This window comes from Paramormyrops kingsleyae, chromosome 22 (assembly GCF_048594095.1).
Source record: "Paramormyrops kingsleyae isolate MSU_618 chromosome 22, PKINGS_0.4, whole genome shotgun sequence".
NCBI lineage: Eukaryota > Metazoa > Chordata > Actinopteri > Osteoglossiformes > Mormyridae > Paramormyrops > Paramormyrops kingsleyae.
This window is the reverse complement of record NC_132818.1, coordinates 17,786,757-17,803,813: the sequence shown is the minus strand read 5'-3', so window position 1 is coordinate 17,803,813 and position 17,057 is coordinate 17,786,757. Positions and strand designations below refer to the sequence as shown.

The 17,057-nt window shown below is 46.2% G+C and overlaps 2 protein-coding genes across 5 annotated transcripts; one reads left to right on the top strand and one right to left on the bottom strand.

Annotated features, from left to right (window-relative positions):
* Nucleotides 1-158: 158 nt before the first annotated feature.
* Nucleotides 159-3,634, top strand: rnf113a (ring finger protein 113A). Its single transcript, XM_023829205.2, has 10 exons — nucleotides 159-363; nucleotides 723-802; nucleotides 881-976; nucleotides 1,089-1,196; nucleotides 1,753-1,862; nucleotides 2,093-2,199; nucleotides 2,385-2,474; nucleotides 2,595-2,688; nucleotides 2,853-2,959; nucleotides 3,474-3,634. Exons 1-10 carry the CDS (start codon nucleotides 261-263, stop codon nucleotides 3,539-3,541), a joined length of 963 nt encoding a protein of 320 aa, XP_023684973.1. The 5' UTR covers nucleotides 159-260; the 3' UTR covers nucleotides 3,542-3,634.
* Nucleotides 3,635-3,687: 53 nt separating this feature from the next.
* Nucleotides 3,688-15,357, bottom strand: strada (STE20 related adaptor alpha). Of its 4 annotated transcripts, XM_023829200.2 has the most exons (14): nucleotides 15,093-15,357; nucleotides 14,857-14,897; nucleotides 14,561-14,631; nucleotides 13,803-13,860; nucleotides 11,747-11,775; nucleotides 9,548-9,650; nucleotides 8,809-8,930; nucleotides 8,596-8,704; nucleotides 7,605-7,728; nucleotides 7,200-7,371; nucleotides 6,270-6,374; nucleotides 5,339-5,586; nucleotides 4,715-4,757; nucleotides 3,688-4,538 (listed from the first exon to the last, which is right to left on the bottom strand). In XM_023829200.2, the coding sequence occupies exons 3-14, from the start codon at nucleotides 14,570-14,572 to the stop codon at nucleotides 4,383-4,385; spliced, it is 1,281 nt and encodes a 426-aa protein (XP_023684968.1). In that variant the 5' UTR covers nucleotides 14,573-14,631; nucleotides 14,857-14,897; nucleotides 15,093-15,357; the 3' UTR covers nucleotides 3,688-4,382. The 4 variants fall into 4 exon arrangements, with proteins under 4 accessions (XP_023684968.1, XP_023684969.1, XP_023684971.1 ...); XM_023829201.2 differs by lacking the exon at nucleotides 14,857-14,897; XM_023829203.2 differs by lacking the exons at nucleotides 11,747-11,775; nucleotides 14,561-14,631; nucleotides 14,857-14,897.
* Between the last annotated feature and the right edge of the window lie 1,700 nt (nucleotides 15,358-17,057).

Here is a 17,057-nt window from a genome sequence, read left to right as displayed (position 1 = left end):
TTTTTCAATCGCTATCAACACAGTCATTTTGTTGAAAAACCAGTAATTCAGCCGAGCGACGTATTACGCCACAATGCTGCGCTGGCATGTTGCATTGCTCATCCTGTAGGCGGCAGCAGCGCTCCGCGGCGGCAGACGATCCGTCACGGATACGAAGCAGCGAAGAAGAGCGTGATGGCGTGTCGTTTGCTGACGCCAGGCGGCGCTGTCGTAATCGCCGGGCGCTTTTGGCACCAGTGTGTTATTGACTGGCGGCAGACATGGCGGAGTCGCAGGAGGGGAAGTCTACATGTACGTTTTTGTTTAAGAAGTCAACCAAGAAGTTTTCCGCTCGCAAGAGGAAAGCAAGTGACAGTGATAAAGGTATTTTTTCTCTCTTTACGCTTAGGATGACGTAACGTTTTTAGATTTAACACACGTGGGCGAATCATGCGACTCTAAAGAATATTGCAATTATATCCATTAATAATTAATCATATTTCTAATTTTATGAAAAGCAATTGCTAATTTCGCCAGCGTCCTTTATCTGAAGTTGCTACTATCTAGTAACTGCGTGTTTTTATCTGCTTTATCGTTGAGTATTTAAACCGACGTGCTTACGACTTTACATCTAGCTGTTTAAACTGGTAAATTTCAAAGCATTACTTAAAATGCAGATTTGTGAATTTAAGTTGGAAGTGCATGATTTGCCCGTCACCCCGAAGTGTTGTCGGTCCTCCCAGGCAGCAACAGCGATGAGGAGGGGAACAGGGTCGTTAGACGGGAGAAAAAGCCCAGCGTCTCCAACCCCATGATACAGAAGGTACCGAGGAGGCGCCCCATAAGCGTCCCGAAGCCGCCTTGTCTGTCATTTTCATGTTGCCTTTTTCCCTTTATCCAGACAAAGCGGACAGAGAGGGAGGCGGTGAGCTCCAGTGAGAGTGAGGAAGATAAGGAGGCGAAGGTTATGGTGGCGTACAAGTCCACCCGATCGGCTGTGAGTGTTAATATCCAGAAACCAGGAAATGCCCTCAGCTTTGCCTGCTAGGCACTTTTCCCCCCTGTGTGGTTGTGTTTTATAATCGGTTTTCACCCTCCCTCCTTTTTAGAAACCCGAGGGCCCGGAGGACATGGGTGCCACAGCTGTGTATGAGCTTGACACAGAGAGGGACAAAGATGCTCAGGCCATTTTTGAGCGGAGTCAGAAGATCCAAGAGGTTGGCAAGGGTTCTGCTCATAAAGACTAATGTTTCCCCCCTTATAAAACGGGGGATATACCTTTAAATCTTCACTAAAATAATGTTTGTTCTTATTACTCAGAAGTGGAGTATAGGCAAAGTAATGGGTAGGGTTCTGTGCTGGCAATCGGAAGGTTGTCGGATCGAATCCCGTGAATGACAGGAGTGATTCTACTCTGTTGGCCCCTTGAGCAAGGCCCTTAACCTGCAGTTGCTTCGTCCTGGTTAATCTGCATCCAACCTTGCAAGTGGGTCCTCCAGTTCTCAAGGAAAATTTTGGGTTTGGTTGGCACTCCAGTCACCAAAAAAAACTTCAGCATCACTAGTGTGCTGCTGAGGTGTCACCCGCCACACGGCTGCACTCGGGTTCTCGTCCCTGAGGTGGTTTGTCATGTCGTGGATGCAGCGACGCGCTGGTATCAGTGTGCGCTCCTTATCTCCGTCTTACTGCTCAGAAGTTTCCGGTGTGATTTGCACCACTTTTGCTTTATTTTGACCCATTTTTCGCTGTGAATTTTTGGCTGTTTTCTGGCAGGAACTTTCAGGAAAAGAGGATGATAAAATCTACAGAGGTATGAACAACTACCATAAGTACATCAAACCCAAGGATTCCACCATGGGAAACGCATCCTCTGGTATGGTCAGGTACGTCTGGTGCAGTCCTGAACATCTGTGACCCTGTAAAACTGGCCATCTTAGTGTGCTCCTGTTGTGCCTTTCGCTGACATTTTGGGGTTGTATACAGATGCTGATGTGGCAGTTTTATTTTTAGTCTCAACCTTCTTAACCAGGTCTGAGAACTTCTGTTGGGGGTTCAGACCTGTAAGCTTATTACTTGGTCACATGCCTGCTCTTAATGTTTCCACACATGGCAGAAAGGGTCCCATCCGTGCTCCGGAGCATTTAAGAGCGACTGTACGCTGGGATTACCAGCCAGATATCTGCAAGGACTACAAGGAGACTGGCTTCTGTGGTTTCGGGGGTGAGTGAGCTTCTTGGGTTGATTTTATTTTATTTTTTTGCCTCTGGAAGTCAAGCTTAGACACGTGATCTAAAGCGTCACTGCTGTCCTCTAAGATTCAAGGGTTTTATTTGTCACATGCGAGGTATGCGGTCAGATAATGTGCAGTGAAATGTAAGTACCTTTCCACTTTCATATTCTTTCAGACAGCTGCAAATTCCTACACGACCGCTCCGACTACAAGCACGGCTGGCAGATCGAACGGGAGCTGGACGAAGGGCGATACGGCGCCAACGGTAAGTAGCCGGAGCACCTGAGAGGCGTTAAGAAGCTTGTGGCCTCTGACATTTAGCTACGGAGGGATGTCGCCGGTCGCATTCGGTTCTAAGAGGTGTTGGAAAACCGTGCACTTCTAGATGAAGAGAATTACGAAGTGAGCAGCGACGAAGAGGATTTGCCCTTCAAGTGCTTCATCTGCCGGGAATCCTTCAAGAACCCCATCATCACCAAGTAAGACTGTCTCGCAGCTGCTTCTACGGGAGGTTGAGCCGACCTGGCGGCGTGGGCCGTGATCAGTCATCGTAGTACGCTGTGTATGCGGTGGCTGATCGCTGTGGAGGTGGTTGCCAGATTTGCCGTTAAACTGCAGCGTTGACTCATCTCTCTGCTGCCAGATGTCGTCATTACTTCTGCGAAGCCTGTGCCCTCCAGCACTACCGCAAGTCCAAGCGCTGCTACGTCTGCAACGTGCAAACCAATGGTGTCTTCAACCCAGCCAAAGGTAGTGGAACCAGTGTACCCACTTATATAACCCCCCCTTTCCATATAGATATTTAGGGAGTAGAGCTAGTGATGTATATCTTTACATGACTAGAAGGGAATAGCAGTGCAGTAACGCCCTGCTTTATAAATGAGAAACTCTGTTTAGCACTGAAAGTCCATTTCATGTAAATATTGAGTCCTGAGCTCAACGAAGCTTGAGTCTCTAAGTAAAACTAGATTTCTCACCCAAAAAAAAGCAGCACAGAGTGGAACCCACACGGGTAACATCTGCCGTCGCGTAACGGCATAGCTTAGTCTGAGTGCCGTCGGACCCTCTTAGGCCCGCGCCCATCCTTCCCAAGATCCTTATGACTTTTCCTTCACCTCATGTTTTCCATGAAGGTCGAGTGGCCCAGAAAACGATATGGGACATTGACTCCGACCGCAGCCCCACCCCCATGAAGGGGTTTTTTGGACTTTGTGGTTATTTTCCTGTTATATGTTCTGATGTTCCATCTCCATGTCCTACCCAGAGCTGATGGCCAAAATGCAGAAGCATGAAGCCAAGATGGACCAGCCACCATCTGACGAGGAAGATTAGCAAATCCTGCTTTGTGCTTTTACTGCCCCCCGCCCCCTGCTGTAGACATGTTGTACAGTATCCTGCTTTTATAAATAAAGGCCTTTTTTAAAAAAAAAAGTGATGTTTCTTCAGTGGTCCGTGAGGGTCAATTCAACAGGCCAGTGCAATTTCAGCAACATTTTTAATCAGGTACAAGCTTTACTTTCAACAAGGCAAAAAAAAAAAAAAAAAAAAAAACAGGTTCTCATTCTGAAATGTAATCCCATTGTACCCAACACTCTATTCAAACTGTCTCCTTCAAAATGGGTTTCAACATGTGGAGGTTTGAATACTTTGTGCTGAAAGAGTTGAAGCACACTGCTATTCTGTGAACAGACCGCAAACGGAAAGGATCCCCCCCTCCTCCCCAAGGTCCCTCAGTACGGCGACCTTTAGCCGTCCAATCAGGTTCTATTTTAAGACTTACTTAGGCAGCCCCAGAACAAATACTGTGCAATATCGACACACACACCTGACGTAAGTCCCAATTTGGCTGGGACCTTTAATGAAGTCCAAAGGAGTGAAGTGAGAAGAGATAGTCAACACATGACACTGTGACAGGACTTTGACACGAGGAGACTTCTCACTGCTCTCGGTTTGGGGCAGGCGGTACGATGCCAGACCTCAGCGAGTTCACTGCTGTGTCCAGCCTCAGAGGACACTGGCAGACCTGAAGGTTAGAGCTGGTAGAGCAGTACATCCCACGGCGGCCTCCGGACGGACAGAGGGAGAAGCCCTTAGCGTGTCTGAAAGTCCGGAGCTTTTTCCTTATTTAAAAGAAAAGAAAAAACAAACAGGGAGAAGGAAATCGCCCCTGTTGTCAGAAATCCCAGTCGTCCACGTCTAGGTGGCTGAGGCTGGTCTCCAGGCTGGCAAAGCCGGGTGGGGAGTCAGCCGACTGGGCACTGTCGACGCTACCGATGGGCATCACGGGCTGGAGCAGCTCGAGGAGCGACTCGGAGGGGCGATGCTTAATCTGAGAGCGCGGGAGAGGATTAGGATCAGCGGTTAGGGACAGGAACCTGCATGCGGTCCAGCGAGAGGCTCCGTCTCCGACTACCGCGGGTAATACAACGGCAACTGGTCGATAGGAATAACTGAAGCCAATCTATTAAAGGCAGCAGAATGGACCAATCAGAAAGTTCCACTGACCTGCTTGAAGAAGGAGTGGCCAACAAGGGCACTAGCAGAGGGCCTGCAGGGAGGAGAAAGACAACTCAGGTTCTGCATTTGTATCTGATAATTCAGGTCCAGAGAGTAAAAGTCCAGACCGGGATTTTGTTTCAACCAACTAGTGCAGCACTTCAACTATGACTCTTTATGCTCAACTGGTTGGTTGAACCAAAATCCTGGTCTGGATTTTTACTCTCTGGACCTGAATTACCCAGCTCTGCTGGCAATATGCAGATGCTCCTCGCTTTACAACAGTTCAACTTAAAAGTATTTAAACTTCGGACTGGTGCGATAATGACGCAAATTCAGCAGTCAGACTTTTAGATTTCATACGTTCCCAAGCTGGCGATATGCCGTACGATGGCACCATCCACTCAGTCACGCTTCCAGTATCTGTGACCATCGCAAACATGAACATCTCATACACTTTAGCGACATATCACAGTGTTTATTTTCCGTGTAAGCAAACATTTACTTATTTAGTGACTGGAATATGATATATTTACAAGTTTACACCACATAAGACGGATGGGCTGTGACGCTCCATTCTGGGCCTAAGGATGCAGTTTTTTTTTTACAGCATTTTTAAGATGGAAGTGGCACCGTTTGGCAGGATCCCGCTGTAGACACAGCTCGACGAAGCCGTGGAAGTGGGGGCTGAAGGTGCGGTTGTAGGGATGGGCCCCCGAGGAGGAGGAGGAGGGCTCCCCGTTGGCGTGCCGGGCCCCGGGACCCTCGCAGATGCCCGAGTCGGCACCTGAGCGGGATGGCTTCATGCTGAGCTCCTCGGGGGGGATGGTGCTGGTGTCCAGCAGGCAGGGGACGGTACCGTTCAGCTTCTCCAACAGCATCTGAGCCGGGGTGGGGGGGTGAGATCATTGGGGATCCTTTAATTTGGGTTTGGATCATATCTCAGAAACGACACTGCAGAGGTTCAGCACGACTAGACAATTAGATACTGAAAATGGATGGATTTATAAGGAGGCAAGGATTACACCTACATAACAAAATATATATTTTTACATTAGACTATCACACGGCTTTCATTTTTCATTAATTCTAGGACAGTTTGGGTCCATCACGTCAGTTAAATGGGCAGAGTCTGTGCCTGTGATCAGAAGGTCGCGGGTTCGACAGAATAGTCCCGTCTGCTCATCCCTTGAGCGAGGGTCCCCCCCCCCCCTCAGAAAGCTCCAGGAGTGCCAAATAAACGACCTACCACTGCACTTGCATCCCAGGCTTCATTCTCAACTGTATACGTGGGTGTGGGTCTCAAAGGAGAGCATGATGGGATATGGGAGAATAGGCATTCTAACGTTCCCGTATTCGTACTTGCGCACATAGCGAACAAAGCATTTCAAATCATAGACACAGAGTTCCACCAGAGACGGGGGGCAAAAGACCACCAGCATTCAAACAATTTTAAAGCCTACTGAAGATAGCGCCACTGGATACCATGAGGCTCCAGCTGGCACCAGCAGATATGGGGGGGGGGGGGCATGACCATGGCATTGGGCCAATGCTCACGGCTCACCTGCGTGGCTGGCATGTCCTTGAAGGGCACGTGCCCGTTGGCAAGCTCGCAGGCCGTGATGCCCAGGCTGTAGATGTCGGAGCGGGAGTCGTACCCCTGCAGGTTCTGCCGTGGGTGCGGGAAGACGGCGTTAGATTAGCATTTCTGATTGCAAGGCATAGCAATGAGTGTGTGTGTGTGTGTGTACAGCATATTTAAATTAGTGCCAAGTGTGGGTGTGCTAAGTATGGTGAGGATTGTGTTAGAGAGTCAGGGTGAATCGCAATACCAAGAATGCAAATACTGTGCTTGTGGTCTTGGCAAAATCGGTCTTGCGCACTTGCCTTCCAAGAAAGAACTTGGGGCGCAATGAATCATGGGATCGGTTTCGTTTGGCGTCGATGCACGAATCCTTCATATTTGGGGAGGAGTAAGACCAACATCCAGGGATTTTTACCGTCCTTTGTACTTGTGATCTTAGTACTGGAACTGGTCTTCAGCAATAGAATATGGCGTAAAACGAGTACACGAGAACACAAGTATGGTCAAGTACGCATATTGAGATTCACCCATAGTATTTCCGTATGTCAGTACAGACGCTCCTCTACTTACGAACGAGATGCGTTCCGAACGGCCGTTTGTAACTTGAAATGTTCGTAAGTCGTAATTCAACATCATTTTAAGGGTGTACACAAGTACAAAGGACTAGGAAGCCGGGAGTTCGCACGCTACGCTGCTGTGCGGCGGGAGTAGCGGCCAGAAGTCATACTAGACGGAATTGGTGCGCAGAAAAAAAAAAAAATTGTTGCTGCGGACAGGAAACGGGAGCCCAACTAACACAATTTGGACTTACAGTCCTCTTCCTTCGTATTTCTGAAAGTTCGTAAGTAGAAAGTTCGTAAGTAGAGGAGTGTCTGTGAGTGTTTTTATGCAGGCATCTAGCAGGCCTACCTGCTGCAGGACCTCCGGGCTGAGCCAGGGCAGCACCTTGACGCTGTACTGGGGGAAGTCGTGCACGACACGCGCCCGCTGCCCGTGCCGGATCAGGCTGAAGATGCTGCGCAGGCCGGACAGGTAGACTTGACCGTCTGCGGACACCAGCACGTGGCTGGCCTTCACGCTCCTGAGGCACGGGGGGCCGGGAAAAGTGGGGGGGGGGAGGAAACACTGACACTGAGGCTGACAGTATCCACCAGGTGCCGATGCCGAGATACTCCGCCTACATTTCAGGTCGCATCATGCTTGAATGATTGTGCCTGTGCATATTTATACTATCAAACCACTCAGCAAATTCTGCCCGCTTATCGAGACCATTTAACCCCATCCAGACAGAGAGGACGCCCCCCAGTGGCTCACCGGTGCACGTATCCCATGTGGTGGATGTAGTCCAGTGCCCTAAGGACGCCCAGTAAGATGTAGGCTATGGCCTGCTCGCTCATGCCCTCCGTGAAGTGGTTGCTGATCAGATCTCGTGCTGAACCTGTGGTGACAGGGCAGGGAGCGACTTTCAATCGGATCTGTGTGCTAGTCACTGGTGGTCCATTACTTCTGAGACTTCCATTATGGGCAGGGGGTCGACATCATGCTGAATTCTGACAGACATTTTCATCAAAATGCAATTTTTACCACAAACATGGTATTTAAAACCTTTTTCCCCCCTCAATGGAAATATTTTGCTACAAACATCTTTGTCTGCGCACGGACACTGACGATCCCCGATTATAGGAATCCTTCTGCATGGATGATGCTTGGGTCAGCAAATATGCTAACTGCTCTAAATTCCTGGTCTTTCACTTTATTGGGTCACTATTAGCAATCAAGACAGGAGCCTCACAACATACAACTCTGGGGAGAAAAAAATGAAGAGACCACTCGATATTTAAAAAAAATCTGCATTCTTAAATCCTGGTTTAATCCTGGTTCTGCTGGCAGAGGCTACACTGCGCGTCAGGCTGCTTCCAGGCTCAAAGTTACTAAGACAGCAGCACACAAGAACAAGGCGAAGCTGGAGACACTGGGAATGACCAGGAACCAGTCAGGTAGAGGGAGGAAGAGAGAAGGGCTCCTAGAAGCAGGACTGAAGACCCACAAGCAAGGAAGAAGCCCTTCAGTGAAGAGCAGGGAAGAGCCAGGCTGGAGTTTGCAAAAAATGTATATTTTACTCAGGCAAATACCCATAAATTGAGAAATGAGTGAAACTCATACCTGTAAGCAAACCTACTGAAACAATATCAAATGAACATTTTTCACTGTACCGGTGGCATCACTCCGTAACCAAAAGGACCATTCGAAGGCTGTTTGGGCCACCTGGTGACCTACGACCTATGACCCGGTGGGCCTGCCTTACCATAGGCCATGAAGGGGGTGATCACCCACAGCTCATTCTCTGCTATGAAGACGCTCCTGTAGGATAATATGCATGGGTGGTGGAACAGCCTGGACACATGAAGCTCTCCCTGGGGGGGCAGAAGACATGTCAGGGTTCCTCCTTGAAGCAGCAGCAGGGATGGGGGTGGGTGAAGTGGGATTGGGTCACCGCAAGAGAGCCAGTCTCCCGAACCTCCAGGTAGCTGACCATGTCGTTGGTGCAGGACTCCAGGTTGATGCGCCGGATGGCCACATGCTCGCCCGTGGGCCGATACCTGGCTAGGTTCACCGTCATGAGGTCTTCCAGCCCCCTGCCTGTAGGAACACGGGCTCCGTTACTCCGCTTAGCATTAGCGAACATGTGCATGACAACGGAAAAATGGTCAACACCCTTAAAAGCTGATCATTTGCTGAAATGTACCATAAGAAGTTCATGATATTTCAAACCAAGGGAGGCCAATCCTATCCGCAAAGGGCCGGTGTGCAAACAAGCTTTTGGGATAACCAATAGGTCAGCTGCTCAAACCCAGGTGTGGAAACTCTTCAGCCAATCAGTCCTCTAATTAGTAATCTAATTAGGGATGTTTTAAACCATCACACCCATTACTTATTGAGCTCCTGTAGATCAACTAGATTTGATTGTGCTAACAATGCAAGGATCATGGGTTCAAATCCCAGCTCAAAGAAATTGTAACCCCTCCCTCTACTGTAAGTCACTTTGGATAAAAGCATCAGATAAATGAAAATTAATTAAAAAAAAAAAAAAAAAAGTTAAAAACTTTTCCAAAGTGGGCTGGACGACTTCCAAAGTGGCGTACAACTGAGGAACATGGTCAGACGATCCCTGGGGGAATTGGGGGTTAATGACTATTTCAACCACGAGATTTGAATCGGCGACCTTCTGATGACGGGTCCTGCCCACACACACTCACCGATGACAGTGAGGAGCTCGTAGGCAGAGCTGTCAGGCATAAAGCTGCCCATGGTTCCCCGGGGTGGGAAAGAAGTCAGGAACTCGCTGCTGTCTTCATGGGCCTGAGCAGGAAGAAGGAATGGGGCGGAGACATAGTTATGCAAGGCGAGCACCTATTGGCTCAGGTTACTTTGATGGACATGACAGGGAGGGGGAGGTACACAGCCCAGTGAGCTGTCGCATTAACGAACGCAGCTTTGGTCTTTGGATTTCCTACTATGTGGTGAGAGAGAAAAATACACCAAACTTTTTTTTTTCTTTTTCTTAGATTCACTGTTGATGGTTTTGTGTGCTCAGATTTAGATGTGGTCACAGTGTATTTTCAGTGTGGTCCCCAAATGTCACAAACTCTTAAACACATGCAGTGAAAGGCAGACTCCTTTCAAAGTGCATCATGGGAATTGGAGTCTTAAACTTTCCACCTGGGAAGTTTCAACATTTACATCACTCCATGGTCAAGGCAATCCCAACACATTAGTACAAATACAATAACCATCCAGTACATAACACATACTCCATCATACAAGCCAGAACAAGTATCTCACTGTTACTGCACAAACTTATTTCCAAATAAGGATTAAAAAAAAATAATAATTACAAGCTGTCGTCAAATTGCAGCCACTCCAGAAGACAAGCATGCCCCCTAGAAATGCATTTACGACACTCCCAAAGCTCCCCCCCTTCCACCATTACAGCAATAAAGTAAAACTACGATTCACAGTGAAGAGGGATCTTCAGCGTCGAAGGATCATCCTCGCCTTCCGGGCTGGAATTTGACTGAAGAAGCAGCCATTTTTATTACAATCATTTCTTTTTGTTGTTTTTTCCTTTTTTAAATAAAGCAGACAGAGGACAATGCAAGAGTTCCCTGTGGCGAGCGTAGTTAGGCTGCTTTAACCTCTCTAAGGACGCCCGAGAGTTTACCTGCGACTCAGCGGTCAGAAGCTTCACTCCAGTGCTCTCGTGACACGCAGAACACCAGTATAGGCATAATGGTTTCATACTTAGTATGGTTAGGGGCTCCCAGGGATCACCACGACAGAGGACAGAGATTAAAACATTACACGGAGGGAGATGGGCGGCCGGCCGGACAGTGCGGGGACGCCACTGGCTCTGGCACTGCATTACAGTGCGGGGACGCCACTGGCTCTGGCACTGCATTACAGTGCGGGGACGCCACTGGCTCAGGCACTGCATTAGTGGGAATCAGGAGTCGAACACCAACACGGGGCGTCACCCTCTGGGTGACAGTGCACTTTCCATCTAATATCAGAAACGCTCAATTCTTGGAAGAGGCCCTTTTCCATTGACCATTGTCAGCCATCTGATAAGTACAAGCTGTTCAATGCTGTAATATTTCTAAAAGCACTAAGAAAATTTTAACTCCAGAGAGCAGCTGATTCATGTATTATGAACTTTAACTGCATCTTTATGAAGGACCAAAGTCCCAAGGGTATAAACAACCAACCCCTAATATATGGGTAGAAAACTGATCCTTTGAGAAAAAGAGGGGGGGGGGAAACAAGAATTAAACATTTTTGATGCCTCAAACACTGACTTTTTTACATTTTCATTAACTTAAGCATTTTGTAAAACCATGCCTAACAATATTTTTGCTAAAGAGTAGCAGTTTCAGCACAGAGTGTCCTCCCCCCCCCATGCTGAAACTGGCCAGTCAGTTTTTTTTGAGGATTCTTGTTGCAGGAAGACCACCTCAGAGACAGGGGGCAGTCATGACAGCACCAGCGAGTTAGAAGACGCTGAACCCATAATGCACTGCAGCAAAGACTCTCTTAGGCTTGCTGGGGTCCCAAACACAAAGCCAGTTCTGCTCTTGTGTCTTCTTAAGTCTGAATCTCCAGATGCCCACAGGTTCGCCTAGGATGCCAGTGGATCTGGGCGAGGGATTTCAGGAGTCACAAATCATACAGACGCACCCCCCCCCGCATCCCGGAAGAGTGCAACCACGATGGTGGAGAGAGACCAATGGGACAGGCTCGGGCACAGGAAGCGCATACAATGCGATGACATCCATGCATGGGAGCAGACAGCCACGGGACGGGTCTCTGATCACACACGTAGAAAGAAAAACAATGCGGGTTAAAATAGCAGGGATGTGGGGGGGGAGAGAGAGAGAGAACTGGAAGTCTGCACTTACTTTCCTGTGAGAGCTTCCCTGAGTTTGCTCTGGGGTGGAGAAATCAAACCAATGAAAGAAAATAAACAGAATGCAAGAAGGGTCCAGGCTTCAGTGAGGGAGGCCCCTCCCCTTAGGTCCGGACACACATCTATATACTTACATTCCTGTATGGAACCACATGTAATTACTTTATTCTCTATGTGCAATGCTGGCGCCCATGTTTCTTAACTCTGGCTGGCTGGATTATTCCACAGTTAAGAAAGCGTCACTTTCAGCTAGTTCATGGCACGTGTTTCACGTGGTCTGGGCTTTGGGTTCTCAGAACTTCGGGACAACGTTACAGGTGCCAGAAGCCAGAAGAGCGGGTGCTGCTCAACTGGCAAGAGGACAGAGAGCTTAAAATGAACAGTAAGGAAATGGCTGCAGCAAAGATGGAGGGAAAAATGCTCAGAGAACCTCAAACCCTGCCAGCTACATGCGTAGACAGGGGTACATTTTATATACTCAGGAATGCAAAATTACCAATACAGATTAATGCGACAGGTTACCTTGACATCACAGAAATAATTGTACTGAACCGAAGCTCCAATTTACCCTGAAGTCTCACAAAACTGGAGGGTACAACGCCCTTCTTACCTGAACGCCCAATGAGATTTCAAGAGACAAATAGGCATTCATACAGTGCGGGTCACTTAATTGAGTCACTTGAAACACTCATTGTCTCCTCTCTAATTCAGCAGTTGTACACTACCATGGGTGCAGGAAGCAGACAAAAAGCTTGCATTTAAATCAATTTTAAAAAGCACATTGGTGAGCATGCAGCAATTAAGCAATGGGGCACAGCCAGATGTGGATAAAAAAAAATGCACAAGAAACACTTTGCTAGCCACACAATCCACCGCCCTCTCAGAGTCTGCCAAGTCCAGTCCATGGTCACCCAGCACAAAGACACACAGAAAGGAATTACGTTACAGCTGATAAAAACCTCAATATGTGGAAAAATAACAACTTACCACAAGGACGCGTTACGTAAACACACACGGGCGGAAGTGATGTTATGTAAGGTCGTTACGACCGTGAACAAATCACTAACCCAAACTGTTCTAGCCACACTTTTGACACAGGAGTGTTTAAACTTAAACTTTTTGACAATTTCCTTTGTAAATCCCAACTACTGCATCTCCCCCATCGTAGGAGCAGTGCAAAGACCTAAATTGTCAAATTGTATGTTGAGTTTGATTTCAATGGAATTATTGAAGAAGGTCAGAGTCTTCCTATATGCAAATGGATCTCCATTTAAAAATCAAAGACGACAAATATATATACATAATCTCATATATAAAGCAGTGAGCATGATCACTCCTCATGTGTAGGACTGAGGTCTCTCCAGTGTTCCACCCTTTGATGTTTGTTTGAAGAGTGTAATTTAAATTCCTAATAAAGCAGAAGGGAGTAACTTCTGAGTAACCTGGATTCACTGTGGCCTTACAGAGACGGCTGCTAGCTGTGCACGTAAATAGCACGCTAGCACTAAATGGGGCAAGTTCCATCCTTTCGGCTTCCAGTCGGCCAAAACACGAATGACAAAGTCACCGCACTTCTGAGCCCAGTTATCCGAAGCATCTAGAAACTTCACAACCGTCACGAACACAGATAAACAGGCCGGCACAGCAGATCATATTAACACACCGACTGTGGTCACAGACCGGATGGACAACATGCAGTATTTCAGATGACACAAAAAAGAAACGGTCTCGAATGGCATTAAATCGCCACACTGCACGACGAGAGAGAGGAAAAAAAGGACACTTCCGAAAACAAAGCTGACACTGAACACAAACGACAGCACCCAGGTTTTGCTTCTCTAAATCCACATGGCATACAGAACCGACATCGACACCGCCGTGTCACATCTGTTAACTCACACGGGGCGGGGCTACTGTAAGCGCAAGACGACTGATTAAGAAAAGCCGCAATGTGGCGCGTCAGTAGCCGGGCACCTTGGCGAAAGCCAGCACTGAGCCAATGAGGGAGCGCGCAGCTTGGGACCTCGGCCGAGTGCCGGCGAACTCACCTCCGAATAACTCCAGATCCCTCAGGCTCTCCACGCTCAGCTTCTCGGAGACCCAGCGCTGAGGTGGGAAAGAAAGGGGGGGGGGGGGAGAGAGAGAGACAGAGAGAAAGTATGTGCTTTTTTTAATATTCTCAAACAACTGATTACCTGTCTGGTGTCACTTTTACGTACAACATTACAGAAGTCAGAACTTTACTTATGATTGGTGATGGAGGGGTTTCTGTCCCACAGCATGACAAAAATAAAGCCCCACATAACGGTCCTCCCCAACCCAAAAATAAACAAATGCATACAGTGCAGTGCAGGTGCTGAATGAGGTCAGATTTACGAACCTCTCTTCACATAGGATAATAAAATAATTCAAAGTAATCCCAGTTATTATTATTACTATTATTATTAATAATAGTAGTGGTAGTATAATAGTAGTAGTACTTCATTGATCCCGAAGGAAATTCCAAGTTACAGCAGTACACACAAAAAGTGACACCACTGTACATGTACAAAAGACACTGTACAAAACTAAATTGCAATGTGCAGAATAAAGTGTGCAACATTTAAATACAATACTATTCTAGAGGGGAGAGGGGTCTGGGGGACACTTATTGTAGCATTTGATGGCTGCTGGGGAAAATTATTATTATTATTATTATTATTATTATTATTATTATTATTAACAAAGGTTCATGAAAATTATGATTTTTGATTAATTGACCAGAATGGTTCATAGATATTCTGCAAGCAAAAAAAATGTAGCTTACCAGAAAAGACATGGATCCAGTCTATTATAATGATCTACAGCTTCGGAAACTTCATCAAGGAGAAAACAAACCTGCCGGTGACATATTTAAAAACTGCTCACGTATAGAAAAATGAAACGGATTAATCGTGCAGACGGTACCGAGGCAAACGTCTACAAAGTAGAACAGCATGCAGGGTATGCAGCTGAGAGGGTTGGGTCGCCTTACTGTACCATTACGCTAAATGCAGCTGCTAGAAAAAAAAAATCTGAGTTTCAAAAACGTCAAAATATTTCAAATGTGATGCAGTTACGTACCTAGCACCCAGCAGCAGCCAAATGACTGACTGCAGACCAGCCTGAACAGGGGGATAAAGCAATCGCTATTTAATTAACTAATGAGCGACATAAACAGATGTTTCCTGTACTGTATTTACATATCTAATAAAACCTGTTGTAATTTATAGGCAGCCCACCATTCCCCCAACATCTTTTAAGCATTATTTTCATCCTCTTTACAAATTATTCGCTCACTAGACACCTATTGCACATACCTTTATAGTTGGATGCTGATTAAGAAAGCGCACCGTGCTATTTACTTATCGGTAATGCGAAAGCTTTCCGTTCGCAGCACAAAATACTTCCTTTTTCTCAAAAACACCAGACGTTAAAAGACGCGACTCGCCGGAGCAATTCTTAATCAAACGATAATTATTTTATTGGTCGGATTACGTAAAAATGCGGGGAGTTATTCCCGTCCGGTGCTCTGATTGGCTGTAGTATTTTGCAACCGCAGCGGCCCTGTCGCGCGTCGCACGTGTATTGCGTCTCTGGCGAGCGTGTCGACGACGTGATGACGACACAACGCAGACTTTGAGGGTTAAAAAGCCGGATGATGCTTGTGAATTTTGTGGTTTAGTGACGGAAATAATTATTTGTCTTTTTTAATGACTGTGAAAATAATTTGGATGGATGTTGAAAATTTTTATAAGACAAGATTCTTTGTTACGTAGTGTTAAGCAATGTTAACATTTTGTAGTACTTTTCAACAGCATTGGACAGGAATGTTTTTTTTTTGTTCAACTTCTGACTGTAGTTGCACTAGAGAAGTTTTAAATACATAATTGGTAAAATTCTGAATCGAATTTTGTTCATTTTTTCATGAGTTAAAGGACTAGGGCAACACAATTGGTAAAATGAAGAACAGGAAAGCAGTTATAAAACACATGACATTTTTTTTATTATATATGCAAGTATGATTTAAGTTAGGATACCAACCTAATGTATGTACATTAATTGAATTTTGGTTATTTGTTCAATAAAAATGAACCGTTTACATCAAAAAGAAATAAAACAAACAAAAATCGGGTGATGCAAGTGCGCTTGCCCTGATAAATTGTTCTAGGATGGGTGTTATGGCTTTGATCGCATTGTACTTTACGGCGTTGTTGGTCGAAAAAAACTATCTGCAAAACTGTAAGGTCTTCCGGCTTAACGGGGAGTTTTTGGATCCTACTAGCTATAGCGGAGCATCAGGTCAGCGCGCTTTGTTTCGTCGTGTCTGTTTACAGTGAACAGGTGTGCAAGTGGTATCAGTAATTATTAACCGTATTAATGCGACACGATAGCTGTGGTAGTAAATTTTAATGTTTTCTGTGGGCGTTTATCTGTGGCGAGGGTCTCCTACAGGTGCAGCGGCAGCGTTTCAGTTTTAATGTATGAGATCCAAACGAGCACTGCGCAGAAGCTGAAGAAAATTATTAGTAGGCCTACTTTATGATGCAGCTAGTCTCTTATAGATATAGAACCCTTATTTTTACCAGGGCGCTTTGTATGATGTACTATTGAGTTTTTATGGCCCGGTTGTTATGTTTCTGTTTTAGAAAATGTCTTTAAAAAATAAACCAGAATTTTAAACAATTTAGAGATTTATGTTTCATTTAAACTGCTTAAGATTGTTTTTCTGCCAATTAAAAGTTAAAAATTAAGAAGGAAGGAAGAATGGAATAGAAAGTGATTACGCTAGCTCTCAATTGCGAAGCTTTGTGGCACAGTTTCCTCTGCAGGGGTGTGGTGTTGTGGCTAGTGGGTGCAGCACATGCTTAGGCAATTACAAGTGAAACGGGAGGTGTAGGTAACCCTTTCACGCCTGAGCTGAAGGTAATAAACGCCAAGACGGTTTCTAAAATGCTCAGCTACTTTCTGACCTGCTTTGAGAAAGACGTTGGATTTCTAGTGTTTCACTTAATGCTCTAAGATTCTGTGTTTTCATACACTTTGATATGCCTATCTTTTGGTGCTCGAAAATGAGCGCACGCTTTTATTGGTCATTGTAGTTGCCACTCTTTGACACCAAGTGGCAGCATGCTAGTAAATAGTCTTCCCTGTAGACAGTATAAATAATGTAAACTTTTAAATTGACACAAGCAAGCAATATGCCGGTGATGCCCTGAGGGCAGTTATTAAGGCTTTTCCCCCGTGTGTTTACGGTGTTCAGTGTTTACTATTCGTGTTTAATG

What these genes read in the sequence shown, in the direction of transcription:
- rnf113a (XM_023829205.2), top strand. Translation starts at nt 261, where the DNA reads ATGGCGGAGTCGCAGGAGGGGAAGTCTACATGTACGTTTTTGTTTAAG. An exon ending in AGGGCGATACGGCGCCAACG is followed by an intron (nt 2,475 to 2,594) that starts GTAAGTAGCCGG and finishes GTGCACTTCTAG; the next exon opens with ATGAAGAGAATTACGAAGTG. An exon ending in AAGAACCCCATCATCACCAA is followed by an intron (nt 2,689 to 2,852) that starts GTAAGACTGTCT and finishes CTCTGCTGCCAG; the next exon opens with ATGTCGTCATTACTTCTGCG.
- strada (XM_023829200.2), bottom strand. An exon ending in AGGGAAGCTCTCACAGGAAA is followed by an intron (nt 9,651 to 11,746) that starts GTAAGTGCAGAC and finishes CTTCCTGCTCAG; the next exon opens with GCCCATGAAGACAGCAGCGA. An exon ending in GCCCGGAGGTCCTGCAGCAG is followed by an intron (nt 6,375 to 7,199) that starts GTAGGCCTGCTA and finishes CACCCACGGCAG; the next exon opens with AACCTGCAGGGGTACGACTC.